The sequence below is a fragment of the Gallus gallus genome, chromosome 1 (assembly GCF_016699485.2).
Source record: "Gallus gallus isolate bGalGal1 chromosome 1, bGalGal1.mat.broiler.GRCg7b, whole genome shotgun sequence".
NCBI classification, from domain to species: Eukaryota; Metazoa; Chordata; class Aves; order Galliformes; family Phasianidae; genus Gallus; species Gallus gallus.
Genome location: NC_052532.1, coordinates 74475303 through 74495122, shown reverse-complemented (window position 1 = coordinate 74495122; position 19820 = coordinate 74475303). Strand labels below are relative to the sequence as shown.

General features: G+C 35.9%; 1 protein-coding gene across 1 annotated transcript in view; it reads left to right on the top strand.

The window, feature by feature from the left end:
* ANO2 (anoctamin 2) overlaps positions 1-19820 on the top strand; it is a 203288-nt gene that overhangs the window by 147253 nt on the left and 36215 nt on the right. The window contains exons 15-19 of the mRNA XM_046909597.1: positions 2487-2561; positions 8365-8566; positions 13271-13382; positions 14696-14753; positions 15602-15702. Coding sequence (XP_046765553.1) covers positions 2487-2561; positions 8365-8566; positions 13271-13382; positions 14696-14753; positions 15602-15702 — 548 coding nt within the window. The remainder of the gene's footprint in view (positions 1-2486; positions 2562-8364; positions 8567-13270; positions 13383-14695; positions 14754-15601; positions 15703-19820) is intronic.

Below are 19820 nucleotides of genomic sequence, written 5' to 3'. Positions count from 1 at the left end.
AGCATAGCAACTTAGAACTTGTCTATGTCTCTTCTAGTTACAGAGTTGTGCATGCCAGAATGAACTGAAATGTGCTTTCCCTGAACTATTTTTAAAGCAGCCTTCTAGCTAAATGGTAGACTCCATTAATGTGTTTCATACATTGTGCTGCTTCTGTTTGGAGTTGCTAAGATCCTATCCTGACAGTATCCTCCCAAAGGAGACGTTTAACTTGTCTGAATTGTTGATCTGAGAAGTGGGGGTGCTGAGTAACGCTTCTTCTGACAGTGCTTGAGGTATCAGCAGAATGGCAATGGTTGTGTAACTAGGACCCGGTGGATGGAAAACTTAATGTGAGCCAGCACTGTGTTGCTGCAGACTGCAAGGCTAATAATATCCTGGGCTACATCAGAACAGGGGTAGCCAGCAGGGCAAGGTAGGTGATTGTCCTCCTCTGCTCTGCCCTTGTGAGGCCCCATCTGAAGAACTATATCCGAGTCTGGGGTCTCCAGCACAGGAAAAGTCAAACTTTTGGAGAAAGCCCAGAGGAGGGCCACATATATGATCAGAGGGTTGGAGCACCTCTCCCCTGAAGACAGGCTGAAGGAGCAGGGCTTCTTCAGTCTGGAGAAGAGAAGACTTTGAGGTGATCTCATTATGGCCTTCTAAAATTAAAAAGGGAGATTAGATTATAAACAGGACGGAAATAAATCTTTAATGCAGGTAAATAGTGGTAAGAAAAAGGGGAATGGTTTAAAATGAAGGGAGGGAAGATTCAGATTAGACGTCAGGGGAAAATTTTTCAGAGAGGTGAGTGGAGAGGTGCTGCAACAGGTTGGCTAGAGGGGTTGTGGATGACCTGTCCCTGAAGGTGTTCAAGGCCAGGTTGGATGAGGGCCTGGTGTGTTAGTAACTGTTGACTATCACCCTTTCAACAGTAATGTTTTCTTCAGGTGTTCTGGTTCTAGGAGAAAAACAATGCTGATAACACACTGATGTTTATAGTTACTGCTAAGTAGTGTTGTACAGAATCAAGGCTGTTCTTGGCAAAGGGCCTAAGGAGCTGGGAGGGAACAACATTGGGATAGCTGACTTAAACTGGCCAAAGGCATATTCTGCACTGTAAAATATCATGAAGAAAGAGTTTTGAAAGTGGTGGGAGTTCATCTTGCTCTCTTCCACTGCTTGGGGGACTAGTTGAGCACTGGTCAGGGGGTGGTGAGCAATTGCTTCTACGTCACTTATTATATACATTCATAGATATATTTGTACAGACATAACTACTATCCTTTTCCTTTTCTCTATTTTAGAAAATAGTTTTATCTCAACCCGTGAGTTCTACTTTGTTTTTTAGCAATTCTCTCTCCCATCCCACTGGGATTCTATGCTCCTATGATCTTCAGACTAATTCTACATCTCAGAAAATTCTCTAAAATGAGTTCACTTCTATGATTCGAGTATATACTCTATTACTGTTGGTACTTTAGGAAAGATTTTTATGAAGATGTTATACTTTTCTATTTTTATTTTTATCTGAGGAAAATCATATCTTAAAAATGGCTTATTTTAAAACTTTTGAGCTCAGTTCTAATCTGATATAAATTCATTTAAATTTCAAACTAACTCTGGGCTAACTCCCGTGTAAGTGAAGTACTCATCCATGGGATTGCATTTCAATGAACCACCACTGCAAACAGCAATGGGCTCTGAATCTTTAGTTAACTTGTTTAGTTAAGTTTTAGTTTATCTTAAAATAACCACCTTATTATTTTACATAGATTTAAGAGGAGGAAATCATATTTCCTATTTTCATACCTCTTTTTTTTAGAGGAGATGGACTTGAGTTTGGGGAAAGTAAAAGCATGCAATATTTTACTGATCACAGATACTTTAAATTATTCAATAATGAGAGAGAAGAAGAAAACAAAGTTGGCTGCGAAATTTAAAGAGGAGGTTTGCCTTTGTAATTCCTCTGTTCTATAATCCAAGTACTCAAAGAATGATTAGGATATCATTACAAGAATTAACTTACTGGCCACATATAGTTAATAAGGCCATTAGACAGAAAATCTGGGTTCAGTGATAAATAGCATTCTTTTCATGATTTCTCCTGAATTTTTGCAAGAAGCAATTTAAAGTGAGTGGTTGAACCTTACTGTGACTAAAAGTAAATTAAAGTGAATTTCAGGTTCTAATCCTGACGTGATTAAATGTAGAAATACCTGGCTATTTTTTTTGTAAATATTATAAACCTAGTTACATGTGACTTTTTACATTCTGATTTCTCAGGTATCTTTTGTATAGTCTTTCTTAAACTTTTCCAATCTTTTCTTCCTCAACATAATGTCTGCTTTAAAAATATTGGACTAAATCTTCTAAGTCTTATAATCAACTTCTGTTCTAGAACAGGAGAAGGGAAAGTAAGAATATTTTTCACTGATAGATTTGTGGACTCTAATATTTGCTTTTGCACAGTTCTGTAATGCCTATTTTGTGTTTTGTCACAGGATGGAGAAGACAAGTTGACTTGGAATGACCGTATGCCTGGATATGCAGTAAATTTTGGACTGATTTTATTTATGGTAATATAATCTATTTCTCCAAACTTATTAGGTGTGAGAAACTTAGTGATGAGTATCTTAGATGGAAACCTGAGTAATACTCTCAAAAATGCTAAAATATGCAGACAGCTAGGGTAATGACCTACAGTTGATGAGAAACACATGTCCTACTAGGCAAATTCATAGAGCTTAAAATATGTCTCCAGCTTTATCCTTTTTTTTTTTCCTCCAAATGCTGCTTATGAGAGGATGACATGCTGTAATGACAGCAGCTTGTTGCTAGATGCCATCTCTCCACAGGGCTTCTACTCCATCCTCCATTATCTGAAAAAATGAAATCCACTGTGTATTTCCTTGAATGCATGGAATTCAGTGTGTTCTAATATTAAGAAACTTGAAGCCTACTGAACAGGTGAAGTATAGGATAAATAAATATGCTGCTGAGAAACATTTGTCCAATACACATGCTGATGGACTATATTGTAGTTGTGGAAGACCATGGTATACAATCCTCACCTGGGAACAAGAATAAGGTGTACAGGTCCATAACTGTAAAGTATGGACACTGATTCTAGAGAAATTCTGTAGCAGATTGTGTAATGAAACTGCTAGATTTTGTGAAGAGAAATATGAAAGACTGGCTATAAACCTTACAGTTTGTTGTCAAGAAACCATTCTCATCCACACCTAACAATGAAATATACCAGTTTGCACCACACGAGCCTCTTACGTGGGAAACTTACTTAAGAACTAAATTATTTTAAAATATGTACAAGTTTGTATTTCTAATTTACTACAAATTGCATATGTTGCATAAGATGTTATGTGATGGTTTAATTTCCTTTTTCTAATACTAGAAGACATTTCATGTTCATATTCAAGTCAAATTCATGTTTACATGTTTATAAATGTGAGTATATGTATAAAGATATATCTATTGTATGCTAGGTGTATTTTATCTGAATGTGAATATTAGGTGTGTCATTCATAAATATTTGTATATGTTTACAAAATTTTGAATGACTGTTGTCTTCCTGAGGTCACAGGAAACATTTTGCTTTTTATTCAAGACCCCTGACTGACATTATCTGGGACTTAGCTAAGCCAGAGTATTTTTTGTCTCTGGAAAAAAAAAAAAAAATTGCATTTTAATAAGTCAATTGATTTTTTTTTTTTGGTATGTTTTCACTAATTTGGGATTTGAATTACTGAAACATCATGCTTATGCTTAAAATACTTGCTTTTTTTGGCTACTGAATAAAATGGAACAAGAAACAGCAATTGAAAAGTAACTAAGAGAATTACATTCTCAAAGTTAGCTTGGATGTTACCAGTCACATAGTAATAGTGGTTATGACTAAGCACAAAGACCTGATTAAATTTAACAAGTTGTTCTTTTTTAGATAGTGCTTACAGGTGTTATCAAGTTAGTTTAATTCATGTTTAAATCTCTGCTAACGATGAGCTTGAAGCGCTTTCCTGTGTCATAGCCTATGTATTATTGCTCCTGCTTATGGTAATATCTTAAGGAAATTTATAAAAGTAAAATATAGAGCTCCAGTTCTTCAGTTCCCTCTGGCGACTAGAGGAACTCTGCTGCCTTTCACCATTAGGAAGGGTGGCCACAATTATTCTTCTAGAATATTTCGAGCATTTGTAAAGCATTACCACCTACAGAAGACAACTTTTAAACTATGTATAAAACTCAAGTCTGTTCTTGGTGAAGAGCCATCTCCACTCTTTTATATGAAGATTTTAATCTATTCTTTATTATATGCTACTTTTTTTTCCTGCTCATTAGCTATACAGTAATTGAAAACACCAGATTGAAATTTTACTGTCAGTATCTACAGTAGAATTGCACTACAGAAAATAAATGTTTCATCAGTCTCAGTTGTTATTCACATAGGATAATGTTTTTAGCTGTAAAAACTACATAAATCATGGAATTTAGAATACTCAGGCACAGATACAAAGTTACACACACACAGGCTGTAATTTCCAGTGCTGCAGAAGAGGGTACAGAAAAGTGGTATTTAAGATCATCTTTTCCAGGACCAAAGGTGAGGCAGACAAACTCAGTTAGTATGGGTACCTAACACTGGCTTGCTTGGGTCCCATTTACTGAACAGTAGTTGTCTTAGGCCACAGAGAAAATATTTAACACAATATATGTTTTTTTTGAAACTAATACATCAGTCTGGTTTCATTGAAGTGGTTGCAATCCTTAGTAAGTTCTTAAGATGCTTGTCAGTGATTTTTTTTTTAATGAAATTTTACTCTTCCTGTGCTTCATCCTTGAAAATAGTTGTTCATGATTACTGCCAATAAAAGATGACATAAATGAAGTGGGATTGTGAATCAAGGGATATTTTTCTCTGGTAAGATAGTCCTCATAAAAGTCTAGTAAAGAGGTATGGTCAAATTTTGAGTTGCATATTTGATTGTAACTATACATTCCATTTAAAAACTCACAGGTTATGTATTTGTGTGACTGAAAATAGAGTTGCAAATATGTGGAAAAAGCTGTATTTTTTCAGCAGTCTTGAAACCTGTTCTCAAATTTCTGCATCAAAATGGAACATAAGGCTGCTTATTTTTTACTGTTCATAGTACTATATTTAGCCAGTTTATGAAAATGCTTAAAGCTATTTGCCATAACTTGAGTTACCACCACATTGTGACCTCCATGTGTTCTGGTTTGAGCTTGTACAGTGCTGATGACACACCAGTGTTTGGTTGCTGCTGACAGATGGTGGCACACCTCTCAGTGAGATGGAGTCACTGCCATGAAGGCATAGTGGCAGGGGGCTGGCCACAGTACGGGCTGTGCTGGCCTCTTGCAGCCTGCAGGCCATTGGATGTTGTATTCTGTTCTTCTCTTTCCCAACTTTATATAGTGGAGTTTCCCTGAAAATTCTAATCCCTGAAAGCTGCTAACAATTTTCTTATTGCAAGATTTCTCTTTATTTCTGTTTCAAGCAGAATAGTGTTTGTTTTTCTTTCCTGGCCTTTTTCTTCTTAACTAAGTGTACTAGTTCTCTTGCTCAGTCTCTACACCCAGTTTATATTGTTCTATGCCACCATATATTTCCAGTGTTTCAAATCCCAGTTTTACAGGTGCTTTAAAATCTTATCATAGCTTTTCATACCTAACTGTAGAGGGCACAATATCCAAACTTGATTTAAGCAGCCTCTTTTGAAAGGATTTTTGAATTAAGTTCACAAATCTTATTTTTGCTCAGTAAGACTAGTGGAAGGAGGTCTAGCCCCAGCTGTCCATGTGCCATTTTTGCTTGTATGTCATTAGTAATAGCATGTCACAATTCATAAACTTTACACTTAGAAGGTATATATTGCAGCAAAAATTTGTGAGTGTAATAGCATTAGTAGCTGCTGCAAGAGAGTAGTCTGGCATCACCTTTCTTTCTGTTACTTGTGCTTGACTCAGACAGAAGAAGAAAACCAATTATAGTCATGGCAGAAGAGTTCAGTCTGTTCCTTCTTTTGAACACTACTGCCCTATTTCCTATGGCATAATACTTGACTCTGGAATAGTTCCACTGGAGAACTGTTTGGACATAAAAATGTTACCCTACTTGGAGGAAGATATCAGTTTGGCTCAAAGTTTTGTGCCAGGATAATATCTCATCCTCCTTTAATGTTCTGTTTAAATCTTTTGGTCAAGATTAAAATTCTGACATGATGGCATCAATCAGTTGAAATTTCCACTTTCTCTGTTTAGTGATGGCTATTCTTATGATTATTCTACTTCCTAAACTGTAAAGCTTTTATTTTTAAGTGGGTGCTTGTGATGGAGATAGTTGTCTTTGGAGGTCCAGATTGCTCATTGGCTCCAGAATGATGCATGCAAACTTACTTCACTGGTTTTGCTTGTCCATCAAAAGAGTAAAAATGTCAAAGAAATAAAGAAATTCACAGAAAAAAGAAGCAGAAAAAAGAATTCTTGGAAGTTGATGGAGGGGAAGGTGGCTGTGATCCAAAATAAGAAAAATAAGCTTCAAGTGACTCTAGAAATGCAAGGTGAATTAGATTACTACAATACAGTTCTGTTTTATTTTCTCTTATTATTAACCTTAATCTCTCTATGTGGCAATTGGTAGTGGGCAACTTCAATGGCCGAGTTAGGTAATAGTTCTGATCCGTGTGTTCCTGAACCACTTCTGTTAATAAGAGCTGTGCAAATTGTATGCTTGCATGCTTGGCAGAAAAATCAAAAGAACAACAACAAAGGCAATGTAGTGAAAACTAAAAAAGGAAGGAAACTTTCCTTCAGAATATTGTATACTGAGATTCTTATTCTTTAGACTAAGATTTGAATGAAAAATATTAGCATGAACCAAAAACTTGTAGGTTATCTCCATTTAATTTAACATTAATGAATCATTCCTTTAAAGAGATAAAATGCAATGTGTTTTTAAATTTAACATTTTATTACAGTTATCTCAGAAAACATTGTTTGTGAATTCTGTCTGATATCTCCAGGATTTTCTCCAGTTTATAATGAATACTCTAGTACAAAATTTGCCTAGCTTTTTTTCTGCAACTTATAAAAACTAGCTCTTAATCCTGTTCTGATTCTTTTGATCTAGTACCATTCATAAAATAATATTCCTCTGTATGCAGAGAATCACAGAATTATAGAATTTCTCAGGTTGGAAAAGACCTTCAAGATAATCAAGTCCAACCACAACCTAACCATACTACCCTAACAATTCTTTGCTAAATCATGTTCTTGAGCACCACATCCAAATGGTTTTTTAGACTCAACTACCACCCTGGGGAGCCTATTCCAGTGCTTAACCAATTCAGATTCAATAAAGTTTTACTGAGTCATTAAAATCAATAGTTCAGTTTTGCTAAACTCGTGCTTTGAATCTTGGCTTCTAGGCCCACTGAAATAATTACAATAGTCTGATCATTCACATTTAAGTAGTTTTTTTCATCTGAGGTTCTCAAGATGTTTTACATATAGTAACAAATACCCATTAGAATACTTGCCAAAGGCAAAAATGGAAGAGGAAAATATACCTTTTCTCTTTCTTGGTATGGCTATGAAAATTGGCTATTTTTTTAGTTGTTATTTTATTGATCTTTTCTTGTGGGTTTTGGAGAACTTCTTTAACAAGAACAGCATAGTCTTGTGAAATTCAAATTCTTCTTGTGAGAATTTGACTTTTAGTCAGAGTGCTGAATTTCCTCATCTTATGGGCCAGAGTCAGCCCCTGAAGGACCCCAGGATACTGGCTGATTTTTAGGACAGGTATGTGAAATGAATCTCTAATAACTGTTTATCTTAAAATAATAATAGTAAGGGAAATATTTATATGTTTGAATTTGTAGCAATAGCTACACCAACAGAATTGCTATCAGAGAGTAAAGTGGCTCTTCTGCAGGACTTCCTTCCTTGGCTGCACACAAATGTAGGTCCTTCATTCCAAACCACCAGAACCTATTGCCGGGTAAAAGATTTTGTTAATACCTGCATTTGAACCTGAACCATCTGAGTTTTACCAAAAGTGAATGGATTATTTCTGGAGCTTTAATATCAGAGAAAATGCCCTTTTTTTTTTTTTTTTAGGAATTGTTGTGTTAGCTCATAATTCTGCATCCGTTTTCTTTATTATGTCCCTGTTAGTTTTGAGTTCTCAAATTTTAGTTTAATTATCTCCTCATTATTGCATTGCTTGAAGAAATAACCATGGAGTTCTAAGTCATAGAACAAACTGAACATATAATTCAGTGCTTCTGTTTAAAAGCTAGTATAATAGTTAAACTAACATGTATGTATATTTCTTTGCAGATTACACTGACATTTTCTGCAGTATTTGGTGTGATCGTATACCGCATTACTACATCAGCAGCTTTGTCACTCAGCACAAATGAGACAACCAGGTCAAATGTTCGAGTGACTGTGACTGCAACTGCTGTCATCATTAATCTGGTTGTGATACTCATACTTGATGAAATTTATGGAGCTGTAGCCAAATGGCTGACAGAAATTGGTAAAGCTAACTCACCACATTCCTCATTAGTACATTTACACGTATTGACATGAGAATATTCAAGGAGGTTCTAATAGGAATATTTCCCATGGAGGAATGTCAGTGAAAATATTCAGGCCTATGGGGCAAGATGCTCAGACATGCCTTTTTAAACTGAGGGTTTGAGCCACAACTTGCAGTGTGCCACTAATAGGACTAATTATCTTGGCCACAATGCCATGTTAATACAACTGTGCTAGTTCCAGAATCTCAGCTGGTATTTCTGCATTGCACTGGCTCTGTACCAAGATCTAGAATTAGCTGAGAATTTTTGACCTGGTATGTATGTTGATATATACTTTTACCTCCAGGAGATGAAAGTTAGTGGGTTGTTATAAAGACACTGCTGACTATTACAAAGCAAATTCTTCCCCTGTTATTTATCTGGTGTGATTTTTTTTTTTTTTTTTAAATCAGGTCAAAGAATTTTTCTGCTGTTACAGAGATTTGTCCAGACTGGACTTTTTTAATGATAATGCCTGTTTTAATTAAGGGTTTGATTTTTCTGATGTCGTTGTATTATAATAAGACTGGTGATATACTAGAGTCATTTAAAGGTTCTTTGACAACTATAGAAGGTTAGGCTAGGGCTTTGTTTTGTCATATAGATTAGGCCAGAGCTGCCTACTTATAGGACTCTAACAATGCTAACAACAGCTATCATTAAATAGTGATTCCTATATTTTTATATTGCCTATAGTTCTAGATGCTACAAACACTAGGAAAGTGAAGTCAGTTATTCTCAGGACTGGAAGACAATTGGTGACTACAGATGTCTATAATTGTAATAAGTGCTCTGCTTTGTTAATTTTTGGGTATCTCAACTTAGGCAGTCAAATGAGAAACTTCTTGGCAATTGGAACTTGACTTACCCATTCAAAATCTTATACTGCCTCCCATGAGAAATTGCAGGGATCTGAAGCTGTTTGGATCTAAAACATTAGGAACTCATAACTTATGCTTCTTTATTCTCACTTTCCCAAGAAAAGTCTAAAGTGAAACCATCTATTTTAGTCCTATTTCTAAGTTTTGTAGTTATCATATAGGTTGAGTTGAGTCCTGAATTTTTGAAATACAGTACCAGTAAGGACAGTTGTAGCATTTATATTAGATTCCAAAAGTATTTGAAAGAACAGAAGACTAAGCAAAGCATTCTGGGAAAAAAAAAAAAGTCATATGGGGTTAATTTGTTTGATCGTTTCTATTTTGCATCAGGCTTTGGGCAGAATCTAACAGATTTATATAAATTAATTCTGTGCTAGTTTAATGAAGCTCCTGCTTCGTATCATTCAGGTCAAAGCTGTATCCAGATTTTCAGCTTTCATATAACTGAAAAGTTACAAACTGTGCATGACCTGAGCAGTTTTGTCAACTGTACCTGCCCAGGTAAGAAATGGCATAGTTTTTAGGGCATGACATTGTTGTGTGGAAAGAGTAGAAGGAAAAGAAGTTGAAGCTTCTCTTCCCTGTAGGGTTCCAGGCTAAAGCTGGGAAATGCTGTTGCATATGTGGGGCAAGCGCAGAAGGAATCATCAGCCTTGAGAAAGTGTACAGCTCTGAATTGTGAGAGAAAGAAGAATTTCTTTCTTGCTTTCAGATTATTCTCCCCATCACTTTGCATTTCTTTCTAATCTTGCTATATGCTAAAAATAACATAACGCAAACATCCGTACCTGACATGTCAGCAAACGGCAGTGTTTGGGCAAATCCAAACAAAAACGATCAACTCCTTAGTTAGAGTTGCTTAAGTTTTAAATATTTGTAGTATTACAAATCACGTAAGTTAGAAAGTTCATTCAGTCAACTTTCTCTAGTGCTTGTCTCAGATACCAACCATAACCAAAATGTTTTTTTTAATACAATTCATTAATGGTGATAAATGTTTACATGATGAACTTCCATTGTGCTGCACAGATCAAGATGTGCTTAATTTTCTTTTTACATTGTAGCTAATGTAAAAGCCGAGGAGCATGCTTGTTGGGTAAGAAGAACAACTCTTGAAAACATAGGGTTCTATTCCAACACCAAACACTCCGTGCTTTGGGTGAAAAATTAAGTACATCTGTAAGCACAAGAGTAGTACCACTGATATCAATTGCATTCTTCATAGGATCAAAATAATGCATCTGCTTCTATACACAGCAAAGCAAGGCAATGATATCCCTTTATTCTAGATCATAACAGCAGAAGTGCAGATTATATCCTGGTATTGTAAAGTTGAACATGTCACCTTCAGTAAGCAGATAATGACAGACATGATTTAGAACTCACTTTCTCACTCTGAATTTCACCAAGATCAAAGAAGGGTCAGTCAAATAGAGACAAATTTAAAGCTTCTTGTGTTTGTGACTTACAAAGGCAGCAATGTATTTAGTGAACTAAGGCTCACACCAGATATCTATGCTCATTCTCCACCTGGAAAGTTTCAGATACCCAATTTTTTTGTGTCACATGCTGCACATACAGATATTTATTATGAGTATATTGGCTTGGTTTGGAGAGTTTTCTCTTTCTAATGTGTCTATTCTAGCTGAACCCATTTATTGCATAATAGACTCCTCTAACTATAGGGTAAATTCTCTGCATACTTCTATTAGTAATAGCATATCTGAGAATGGGGAGGGAATGAGGAGCTGAATGAATCTCTGGAACCATCTGTGGTGTGCAAATTTTTGTCCAGTGGCTGATCTCATCTTTGTGGGAGTTCTGCACGAGGCAAAAGCTAGAGTTTCTCTCCCTCAGTTTAAAAACTGCAGTGCTGTTACTGGGTATTCCTGTTGCTCTGAGCTGTTCTATAGATCTATCTGTCATATGGGGTTATCTACAAATTTTTCAAATTGTTTGAAGACTTAATTTGGGTTTTCTATACAAATAGGTGAAGGATGGCTCATCAGACTACATGTTGAGTTCTTATGAGGATATGGTTGGAAAGATCACAAGTAACACTAGGCTGTGGGGCTTATCAGCAATTTGTTATTTCCTTAGTGTTCAAATAAATATTGTTTCTTTCTTTCTTTCTCCTTTCCTTTCTTTTTAAAAGAAAACAAATATAAACAAACGAACAAAAAAATAAAACAATTGCACAAGCACAGCACTATTTTTAATGAAGTTCTTAAAACTGGATTTATCTCATCAATTCTGCTACAGAATTTCAGTTAAGAACTTAGCGTAGTAAAATTATCTGCTCTCATATTAATTGAAAGCTCATGATGAGCATAGCAGTACAAAATTTATCCCAGATATAATCTTTAAATGAAGATCTCATTATAGAAAAAGGGCTTATACATATTTTTCTGAAAGAAAATCTGTGTTTTGTTTTCATAACTCACGAACTAAGAGTACTACTGCTTTCTTCAACTGTTTAACTGATATATGCATTAATATATGAGGGCTGCTCCAAAGTGATGCCTCTTATTTTATTGTATTGGCCCATGACATCTGAGGCAGATGTTGATGGTGTGACAGTAGATGTTGAATCTTCACAACAGTATTCTGATACATTTTTGTCACAGTGTGACTGATGGCAGCAGAGGGGCAATCAGACAAAATGTTGGCTGACGTAAATGTATATATGAAGCAAAAGTGTACAGTTGAATTCCTCCACAGGGAAAAAATTGCATCCACTGACATTCATCAACACTTGCTGAGTGTTTATGGAGAGCAAGCAGTGGATGTTTACACAGTGAAAGTTGGATGGCATAGTCAACATTTTCCTAGCAACTACGCCACCATAGCATCTGTAAAACAGTGGGTCATCACCCCAGGTGCAGATTTTTATGACAGCCAAAAATACATAGCTAATTGTGACTATATTGAAAAATAGTTTTGTAGCTGAGAATCTGCTCTATAAAACAGTGTTATTGTGTTTTTTTGTATCTCTTGTAGTTTATATTGAAATAATAGGAGGCATTTCTTTTGGAGATACCTACATATGCACACACACATATATATGTGTATATATATATACATATATATATACACACACGTATATGTATGTTCCACTTTAGCTTTATGGAGTTGAATACCAAGAACTAATTCTTTTTCTTTACACTCTAGATAGCTAGTAGAGCTGTGTAAATATAAGTTGTATCTTTATCGTTTTTCTTCTCCTTCCCTCCCTCTGTTTTATTGCTATTTTTTACCAATGTACACCTTATACTAATAAAATATATTTAATACTATTATATATTCAATCATAAATGTCAGAGTACTTGTAGGTCTGAGCTAAGATTTCACAGACATGGCATGAAGCAGAGGAAGCTGATGTGGTCTGCCTAGATTTATCAGCAGCACAGTGAAAAAGATGAGAGAAGAACTGAGGTATTGTCAGATTCAGGCAAGCTATCCAGATTTGTTAGTTTTTGATATTACCATATTGCATAGACAACCATAGGCAACTTTAAATCAAGTTCATTACATTGTCATTATTAATGTTTCTACCGAAGCATCTTTAATTTCCGACTGCAAGATTGGAAGAACTCTTTGGAAATTCAGAGTCAGATGGTGAAGGAGTTAACGTGCTTCAATAGAAATTAAAAGTATGAAATAAAAAACAGTATGAACCTGAAGTTTGTAGTTCAGTATTGTATTCAGGGATATCATGGATGTTTACATATTTACTAATTGATTTCTCTGGTTTGCTTTCTTTCTTTTTTACTTCTTCAGAGGTACCAAAAACAGAGAAAACTTTTGAGGAGAGACTGATTTTGAAGGCATTCCTATTGAAGTTTGTGAATTCATATGCACCAATTTTTTATGTTGCCTTTTTTAAAGGAAGGTAGGACAAATGTCTTTTATGTATTTATATACAGATAGATGGATAGAAAGATATGCACATAGATGTGAACACAGATATGTATCTGTGTTCAAAAATACAGGCAAAGAGCTGCCTAACTAATTTTGATTTGGGCCAACTTCACCAGTTATGACAAAAATTGTCTAAGCCTAGCACTTGAATGAGAGGGCCTGACGTTGAGTGCTGTTTTGAGTGCTGTTCTTTCTTTCTTCAAAGTAGAGCATTGTTCTGAAATGCAATTATTTTCTTACTAAAAATAATCCACAGCTTAGAAACTAATTCCTTTCAGTGTAAAAATGAAGGTCTGTGAATGAATACTAATTCTCACTTTTGTTCACTTTTCAGCTTTTAGTAATTTTTTCTTGAAGCACTACTTTCCAGTTTGGTTTAAAATTGTGGAACTATTTTCCCTATCACTTTCTTCACATTTTGCACTCTTTGCCCAAGTTAAATTACAACATAGTTAGTCAACTGGAAGTTGAATATTTTGGCAAATAAACTGGTAGACCAAAAAACTAATTCAGCTGTTCTGCTAAATAAAATGTTACTTCCTGTGGTCCAGGATCATTGTCCTTTGGGACACAGTTATCCACAGCATTTCACATGCTTTTGAATGGGAAACTTAAAATAACTATTTGCTAAAACTTCAGCAAAAATATTTAAAGCATCTTCTGAATTCTGATTCATATTAATTTACATTCCTCTTGGGGGCTGTAAAGTCAGTTAATCTATGTTTTTTACTAATCCTATGCGGCATCATTGATTTAAAAATCAATGATAAAATTTACCAGAAGATGTAAATATTATAGGACATTAATGAAAAATATGAAAAATGACTTCTTTCTTTTCTAACCCTTTTTTTGGTGTCATGTGGTCATAATCAAGTCAATTTCACTGTTTCTCCCAATTTAGTGAGAAGAACATCGACACAATTTAAAGAACCTTGATTATGCATAGGTGTGTAATAATGCCCTCCATTCAGGGGATTACTCAGATGCCAAGAGCATGTGATTTGGAATACATATTGCCAGTTTTGTCTGTGATCTCTAATCAAGGGAGTGAGATTTTTGCTCTTAGCACAGAAAAATATTTTAGTAGAATTATTTTGTCAGTATGTAGTAGAAAAGTGTATAGGCATAATACTTTGAAAAAAATTCAAATAATTGAAGTTTTCAGTCTTTTACATTCATTAGTTGAAGCATCTAGTTCTGAAGTGTTTTAACTAGTATGAAAGAACAATTATATTGCTGAAGTTAACTTTTTATTTCTTAATTTTATATTGTCATCACTTTCAGATTTGTTGGCCGACCTGGTCATTATGTATATGTGTTTGATGGTTACCGAATGGAAGAAGTAAGTACACAAGAAACTGAAAAGAGAAATCATTGAAACAGGTACATGTACAGTATTTCAGTGGAATCTGGACAGTGAGGGAAAAATAAAACACTTACTAAGAACTAGTAGTAGTAATTAGAACTAGTTTGAACCAATTTGTTCAAACTTTAACGTAAATGAATATACCCCCAATTTTCTCTTTGGCAATTGTATGTTCTCTCTTTCTGAAGTTTTGACAGTCCTTCTTAGGTGAAGCTTCACAATTTATCTGCTTTACAGACAGCCACTGAGATGTAAACATTCATGATTTGATGAAAACCCTGTGGAAGCCTGTGGCAGAACTGAAGTACTAGCCTGGGTTCTTATTCTATAAATTACTGGAAACCTGGTGACTTTAATAGCCTAAAACTACAGCCACTTGGTGCAAATCTGTAAACTTTTTTCCCCCAACATTCCTTTAAAACTGCTGTGAGTATCCCCTTGAAAAGCAACAGACTTACCCAAGGTTTTACTGCATAAGCCTTTGAAAGATTGAAGATTTTCTCTTCCCTTGGGTGACATCAGGTTGGAAGAGTATTGGTGATACTGCATTATGGTTATTACATTGATTATACAGTAAATATATGAAAAGCAAATATATAACTCAGGGGCACAACTGTTTCACTGTTTTGTATATTTTCTGTAGTGTGGTTTTATGAGTAGAGTTAAAATACCTTGTTAAGGATGGAATTGCGTTGATGAATGAGTTCTGTACTTTGGCACAAATTTGTGCAGGTGTGGAGGGGCTCATATGAACTCTTCTAAGTGGATACTTTTAAATTAATTGTCTTATTTCCTTCACACTCTACATTTTTGTTTAATTACAGTGTGCTCCAGGAGGCTGTTTGATGGAACTCTGTATTCAGCTGAGCATCATTATGCTTGGAAAACAATTGATTCAAAACAATCTGTTTGAAATTGGAATCCCGTATGTAACCCAGCCTTATCTGTTTCCACACTTTATTCCTATGACACAGTAAATTACAGGCTTGATCTTTATTCAGCTGAATGGGTGTTTTACCACTGACTTCAGTGGGTTCTAATTGAATGTGATGATAAATGATATATTTGGTTGTGATAGAATGGCTGTATTTTATGTTGAATGATTGGCTATATCAGCAGTAAATGTCTGAAAGAAAATGATTGAATATACTAAAAAATTGATCTAAATTAATTTTAGAAACCTGGGAAAACAGGGAAGGCGTGATAGATCACTTGGGAGTTTTTAGAGAAGCTTTCGGGGTAGCAGCACTGAATACAAATTAGTATAAGGTAGAGGAGAAATGGTCTGGAGAAAAGCAATAGTTCCCAAAGGTGTTAAAATATATTACTTGATCTATAACTGTTTTAAAGGTTTGCATATGAAGTTCATACATTTCTAATTTGCCTCTATGTCCCTGTGAATGACAGAGGAGGTAGAGAATAGGGGAGATGTTGCTGCGCTGTTCTGCAGCTGACTGACACAGGGTGCTCTCTGCATAGTGTCCTGTGCTCCAGACATAATAGAGCACATATCTCTCTTTGTGTGTCTACAGTGCCAAGGAGATCTTCAGGTAGAAAAATCCACTGAGAACATCCTGCTCCTGCCTCTTAGGAGGTTTTGTTTCTGTTAAGTGAATCATCCCTGTTGGTGGCAGTGCTCTGTTAATTGTATTAGTCTGGCTTAGGTGCATGCCTTAGCCCCACTGAAGTTAGAGTATTTTCACTAGTTTACATAGTTTTTGAATCACATCATTACTGAAGGCCATGATGACACTAACAAGGAACCAAAATGAGTGATGCCTTGAGTTATGAACTATTTAAAAAATGAGCCCTTTATACAGTTAAAATACCTTGCCCTTTCCTGGCAAGGTATTTTAACAGTAATTTAAATGTAGAGAAAAACTTCCCAAACAAATCAAGTATGGATTATGGATAGTTTAATTATTCTTGCATCAAAGTTCACAAGGGAGGCCTGTTTTTTGTTTACATCTCATTGAGTTTGTGGTTTATTTTGAGAAAAGGGTGGCAAGTTGTTCCCCAAATATCTGACATGCTGAAGGCTTAAAACTTCCTCAGTGTAAATCTGGTGTGATATTTTTTTCCCCACCTTCCAAAAACTTACTGTAACTGGACTTTTCTAATGAGAATTTTATGATGTTAAAAATACTGTATTTATTATCTTTGATTCATGAAAGCAGAGTCAAAACAGAATACTACTGTCAAACTGTTTCTCAGTTCCCTGTCTACATCTCTTAGGGCAATTTCATCCCATTTTTCTCTGCTTTCTGCTTTCTCACACTGCTGCCATCAACCTATAGTGACCTCATTTTTTAAGACTGAATAAGAGTTTAAAAACAATCATACTCTCATCCTCTCCTTCCCAGATAAATACTTCATTTCAGTCACAATAGTACCTTGTCATCATGAAATAAACACATCTGGTTTTCTTTGCTGCTCTGTTTTCTCATGCAAATCAAGAGGGTATCTATATATCTTATCACCAGCACTATTTACAACAGGGGGAGCACTGTGCTTTAATAAGCAATTGAGCTAATTAAATCAACAATTTATTTCTTCGTGGACCACTCTACTGGTTTAGGCCAGGTCCCTAAAGCTACTTTGTTCCGTCTCATCTGTCATAGAATCATAGAATGGCTTGGGTTGGAAGGGACCTTATCACCTTCACGAACTGCCAGATTGAGTCCTAGATCGGGCTGCCCAGGGCCCCATCCAACCTGGCCTTAAACACCTCCAGAGACGGGGCATCCACAACCTCCCTGGGCAACCTGTTCCATCACCTCACCACTCTCTCAGTGAAAACCTTCCCCCTGACATCTAATCTAAGTCTCCCTTTAGTTTAAAACAATTTCCCCTTGTTCTATCGCTATCTACCCATGTAAAAAGTTGATTTCCCTCACATTTATAAACTCCCTTTAAACATTGGAAGGCTAAAATGAACTCTCCCTTCAGCCTTTTCTTCTCCCAGCTGAACAAGACCAGTTCCTTCAGCCTATCTTTGTAGGAGAGGTGCTCTAGTCTTTGGATCCTCTTTGTTGCCCTTCTTGGAACCTCTCCAAAAGCTCTACATCCTTCCTGTGTTGGAGACTCCAGACTTAAACACAGTACTCCAGCTGGGGCCTCATGAGGGCTGAATAGAGGGGGACAATCACTTCCCTTGCCCTGCTGGCTACTCCTCTTCTGATGGAACCCAGGATATCATTGGCCTTCTGGGCTGCAAGTGCACGCTGCTGGTTTGTGTTAATTTTTTCATCAGCCAAGACTCCGAAGTCCTCAGCAGCGCTCTCTCAAGGATTTTTTCTCCCCAGTTTGTATACATCTCAACCACACTGCTCAGCTTAGTGTCATCAGTAAAGTTGCTGAAGGTGCACTCAGAGACACACTTTCAGTATGGATCAGGCAGATTTTGAGAGGGCTGGCCACAAAGATTCTGGGCACATATGAATACAGACCAGTAGGGACTCCAGACATGCATCTGTCTTGTGCAAACATAGTTTCTAGCATGTCTGTTTCTTACATGTAACGTGTTCTATCTATACCTGTTTCTGTTAGCAGATGTAACAGACGTGTAGATAAACACAAACCACTCTCTAGCCTCTGGGTTTCTTGCGTGCTTTCCTAATATATTCTGTTTATTTCTGCTCTGCTACCTCTTCTTGATCATGAGCTTCCTGTCTAACCACACCTCTTATGTTAGACAATTCTTCATCTACCATTAAGGGTTTTATGTTTTTGTTTTCTTCCCAAGGTATCGATGTCATAATTGGATTCTTTTTCTATTTCCCAGTGTCTACTTTCACTTGGGCAGTGCACTGGAACAAATAGTCCTGTAGCAGAAAGATGGATCACTCTTTTCTATCTCCAGTTTTAGCACCTGTGATTTTTATCCCTTACTTAGTGTCTGTTCAGAAGTGACTCTGAGACACTTTAAATAAGATTAATTCTTCCATTGCCTCCCTGCATTTTCACTGAGGTCAGAGTGTAAGTGTTGCAATCAGCCTTACTAATATGGAGAGGTGGAAGGGATATCATAAGTGGTGATTTATTCTTCAGAATCTGGAACTGTCCTCTAAATGTCTATAACATGGAATTATCTCTCTGATAAATTATATAATGGCCCAGATCAAAAAGGTTTTCCTTTTTATCAAAATCTGAAGATTTCTGGAGTTATTTCCATAAAATCTTCATATTTTACTTGTTATAAAACCCAGCACAGTTTAATTGATTTGCAGAAGATCACAAAACCTTACAAACCTTACTCCCATTTTCTACCTCTTTCACTAAAAAAAAAAAAAAAAAAAAATACAGCTAGGCAGACTATAGACTGAGTTTATTCGCAGCAGCCATCCATTATGTCTCTAGCACATCAAATGCTCAAGCGGTTAGGAACCATCATTTGAAGTGTTCCTTATGGCTTATCAGTGCTGACTGAAAAGCTATGGAATTAAACTTCAGATAGCGGTTCTGCATTGCTCAGGGTCACTGGAACACACACTTGCCTTTTCTTGTTATGTTTCTGGAGAAATTGCCCCATAGCTATGAAAGACGTGTCTTGCTGGTGTTCTAAACCTTTCTGCAATTTCTTTTCCCATTTCTGCATTGAAGAATACCAAAATAGTTAGATTAACGTAACAGTATTAGAATTATTGGGGCTGGAATTCAGAAGTTCAGCAGACATTACTATTCACTGGTTCACTCAAATTTGTCACATACCATAATTCTTTTTCTGTTTCCATGGAAATTGACCAGAAAAGGCTGCAGGTCTGGAGAACCTTAACCTAAAGTACTTTTCTTCTGTTCTGAATTTCTGAACTTGCTGGGGAAAATAAATAAATAAAATACAAACGCAAAATAAAACCCCAACAAACCAGAAGATAAAATTAAAAAAATAAATAAATCCATTTTATTACTCTCTGTTTTTGACCTTGATGATATAATCTCTAGGTGAAATCCTGGCCCTACTGAAGTCAATCACAAAATTCCCATTGATTTCAATGAAACAGCAATTTTGGCCTTTTATTAGTCTCTGTCACTTATTTCAGAAAG